The 3,732-nt window shown below is 60.7% G+C and overlaps 1 protein-coding gene across 2 annotated transcripts; it reads left to right on the top strand.

Annotated features, from left to right (window-relative positions):
* Positions 1 to 1,303: 1,303 nt before the first annotated feature.
* Positions 1,304 to 3,175, top strand: HELT (helt bHLH transcription factor). Of its 2 annotated transcripts, none has more exons than XM_065900040.1 (4): positions 1,304 to 1,330; positions 1,766 to 1,870; positions 2,145 to 2,241; positions 2,679 to 3,175. In XM_065900040.1, the coding sequence occupies exons 1-4, from the start codon at positions 1,304 to 1,306 to the stop codon at positions 3,173 to 3,175; spliced, it is 726 nt and encodes a 241-aa protein (XP_065756112.1). The 2 variants fall into 2 exon arrangements, with proteins under 2 accessions (XP_065756112.1, XP_065756111.1); XM_065900039.1 differs by having other exon boundaries at positions 2,676 to 3,175.
* Positions 3,176 to 3,732: the final 557 nt, after the last annotated feature.

Here is a 3,732-nt window from a genome sequence, read left to right as displayed (position 1 = left end):
TAAGCGCGATTGTTTCTCCCTTTCTAATGACATTTACCGGATCAAAACATGCTGTTAATTCGATCAGAAGGCTTCACCCTCTCTGACAAAGCCACAATAATTTCTCCTGAAGTTTGTTAAATTGACCAAAATTAGGCAAATGAATAGGGGTCTGTAGGCGCCCCCTCTCGCAGGTGACGTCGCATAATGCTCGCCTGGGCCAGCTGCATTCCCCCTTTTCTTCTCAGCCCACTCTTCGTGTTGCCCCCCAATCCTCCCACCACCCCCCTCACACACACACACACACACACGCACACACACTCACACACACGCCTGCCTGTCTTTCCTCCCCCACCCTCTGGCATTATTAAAATTTAGCCCAACGAAACTATTCATACTTTTCAATGGACATTTTCCTTATAGGATAATAGGCTACAAATTGAGCCTCTTCCCCCCGCGAGGAGAGAGCCCGAGGGGGGGAGAAAAGAAAGGCGGCGATGTGGTCAGGGAGTAGGGGGGAGCGTCGCGTGCCAAAGACCTGCGGGAGGGGCGAGGCGAGGCGGGAGCCTCTTGTGCCCGCCGCAGCCCCACACCTGCCGGGATGTCCGGACAAATAAAGCGGTGTAAACAAAAAGGGGGGAGATGGACGTGTCACCAAGTCGTGTGAGAAAAGCCTGGGAACAAACGGGGCGCCTCCGTCTCCAAGAGCTCTCCCTTGAACCCGGCGGAACAGCCTATTAAAGGCTTACTTAATTACTTTAATGACTCTGGACAGGCTTTAAAACGCACTCGGCGCTGAGACTGCGGGCTTGCTGGGATTTGTAAACAGGCAATCGTGTGAGACTCAGCGGTGGGACTAAAGGAGGCGACACTGTTTTGTGAGGGTCCTCGCCCCCCGGCGCCCGCGGCCGCTGCGCCCCTGCGCTCGCTCGTCCGCCGGCGCAGGTTTACCGCCTCCTTCCCGCCCCGGCTGTTGCCATGCTAATGTTATTCCCCCCCCGGTCACGTGTCCTTTGAAGGGCCACGTGGATTAACAAAGCTGATCTGCCCCCAGCTCGCCCCCCTCGGCTGCTAATTTTTTTTTTTCTTAACTTTAAAAAAAAAACTGATCTTGAATGCATGCATCCCCCAAACGCAGCTCCCCTAATCCTATGGAATAATTCAAGTCGTGAATGCACTTGGAGCCCTGGATGACCGCTTTATAAGGCAGCCCCTGGTAGTTGGGAGGCTGCAGTCTACCTGGGACACTCGAGGAGGCACACGAGGCGAAAAGTGGACGGGTGCCTCGCGCCACCGCCTCTCCCGAGGGCGCGTACTGACCAGAATGTCAGGAAAGCTCAAGGAACGCAAAGTGAGTCGGCTGAGCCCAGATGGCTCTTGCGCCAACAGGGTGGGGGCGTCTGACGCCCGCAGCACCACCTGGCTGGACCGACGGGCAGGGACATTATCACACGGGACTTATGGAGAGGAATCCTGAGTGGTTTGAGAAGGGGATGAGGATAGAGGGAGGGGACGCCTCAGTCAGGGAGGAGCCCACGCCTGGAGGCTGGTGGCCACCTCCCCACTGCCCTGCTGCTCAGCACGGCGGTGTGGCCCAGCGGACGCTGGAAAGGGAGCGCACCAGCGCGGGTGTGAGAAGGCAGAGCTTATGTGACCCACTGTGGAGGGACAGGGGCCTGGGGCGAGTCCCTGGGCAGCGCTGAGGGCTGGGAGACAGCTGTGCCAGCCGTGCCTTTCACGACTCTCTGGGCAAAGCCATCCTAAACGTACAAACCTCTGTTCGCAGAGAACCCCCGTTTCCCACAAAGTGATAGAAAAGCGGAGGAGAGACCGGATTAACCGCTGTTTGAACGAGCTGGGCAAGACGGTGCCCATGGCCCTGGCGAAGCAGGTAACGTCGGCGGCCGAGAAAACGGTGCTGGCGCTGGGGATCCTCTGCCGCCACTCTCGGCAGTGATGCCGGGAGTCTGGAGCCTGAGAGGGCCTTGCACGTGTGGGCTCCCTTCCCGGGTGCCTGAGCGCTGAGTGAGCCCCGGGCGGCCCTCGCGCAGATCCACAGCAGCGCCCCACTCGCTGGTCCTCTCCGGATAAAACCTTGCACCCAGCCTGCCCGGGTTGGCCGCCACCCGCTGGGCCGCTTCGAGGAGCCCTTCCTCCTTTTGCAGAGTTCCGGGAAGCTGGAGAAGGCGGAGATCCTCGAGATGACCGTTCAGTACCTGAGAGCCCTGCACTCCGCTGATTTTCCCCGGGGAAGGGAAAAAGGTGGGCGCGGGTTGCGCAAAGGGGAACCTGGACAGGGACCGTGCGCCACACGGAGACCTGGGGGCGGGAGTGGGAGTGAAGCGGCGCTCGCTAGAGGTCTCTCGCTCTCTGGATGCTGCCGGGGCGGGGGCGGGGGCGGGGTGGAGGTGGGAGCGGACTCCTGTGAAAGCTAGGGGGACTGGAGCACAGGTGTCTGGGGATAGAGGTTCCGCGGCCTCCTCTCAGGTGGGGAGGGTGGGGTCAGACTCTTAAGGAAAAGGAAGTCGCTAGCTGGCGTTTTTCCAGTCTCCAGAGTAACAAGAGGAGAGGGCGGGCGTCCAACGGAAACTCCGGCCAGGAAACATGATGGGAGGTGCTTGGCCCCCGCCTCGCGCTCCCGGTCGGAAAGGGCGCTCACAGTTTTTTTCTTTCTACGGTTTTTCTCGCCCCTCCAGCAGAACTGCTAGCGGAGTTTGCCAACTACTTCCACTACGGCTACCACGAGTGCATGAAGAACCTGGTGCATTACCTCACCACCGTCGAGAGGATGGAGACCAAGGACACCAAGTACGCGCGCATCCTCGCCTTCTTGCAGTCCAAGGCCCGCTTGGGCGCCGAGCCCGCCTTCCAGCCGCTGGGTTCGCTCCCGGAGCCGGATTTCTCTTATCAGCTGCACCCAGCGGGGCCCGAGTTCGCAGGCCATAGCCCTGGTGAGGCGTCCGTGTTCCCGCAGGGCGCGGCCCCAGGGTCCTTCCCCTGGCCACACGGCGCGGCCCGCAGCCCGGCGCTGCCCTACCTGCCCAGTGCGCCCGTGCCTCTTCCGAGCCCTGCGCAGCAGCACAGCCCCTTCCTGACGCCCGTGCAGGGCCTGGACCGGCATTACCTCAACCTGATCGGCCACGCCCACCCCAACGCCCTTAACCTGCACACGCCCCAGCACCCCGCGGTGCTCTGACGCCGACTCGCCCGCAGATTTCTTTGCGCTTCGGGCGCTGCCTGGGAGAAATACTGTATATTGTACAAGTGTAAATACGGTGCCAACAAAAGAGCTGGGTGGGGGAAGGCCAAAAGCGAAAGAGTCTTCTGAAGGATCTCCCCCTTGGCAATAAACGTTTTCTGAAGGTACCAGAAAGATGGATTTCTTGTTACCTTCTGCTCCTCCAAAACCCACCCCCTCCGAGGTGTCTCGGGCGCAAGGCTGATAGGGGCCAAGGTGACGGCCCTCAATAGTCTGGGTGGGGAAGGGGGCGGGTCGCTGCGGTGTCTGAGGAGGCGGGGAGGCTAAGTGGAGGGGTCGCTTCCAGGCTGAATTCGCGTTTCCCCCGGGGCTCCAGACCCGCAAGTGCCTCGGGCGCACCTTGGGCATTTGCCTGGGGGAAGGGCAGACTCAAGGAACAGGGCCCTCAGCTCTCAGAAAATACAAATCGAAGGACCCTCCCCAAGCTGGCTTTGGCGGACTTTCGCCAGTTCCGACCTGGGCGCCCTTCCCTAACCCGGGACGAGGCCCCGGAC

The sequence above is a fragment of the Phocoena phocoena genome, chromosome 21 (genome assembly GCF_963924675.1).
Source record: "Phocoena phocoena chromosome 21, mPhoPho1.1, whole genome shotgun sequence".
NCBI classification, from domain to species: domain Eukaryota; kingdom Metazoa; phylum Chordata; class Mammalia; order Artiodactyla; family Phocoenidae; genus Phocoena; species Phocoena phocoena.
This window is presented reverse-complemented; position numbering and strand designations above follow the sequence as displayed.

Excerpts from the sequence above, each read along its gene's own strand:
- HELT (XM_065900039.1), top strand. The coding sequence starts at position 1,304 with ATGTCAGGAAAGCTCAAGGAACGCAAA. Across the intron at positions 1,331-1,765 it reads GAAAGCTCAAGGAACGCAAA|AGAACCCCCGTTTCCCACAA; the intron begins GTGAGTCGGCTG and ends CTCTGTTCGCAG. Across the intron at positions 1,871-2,144 it reads CCATGGCCCTGGCGAAGCAG|AGTTCCGGGAAGCTGGAGAA; the intron begins GTAACGTCGGCG and ends CTCCTTTTGCAG.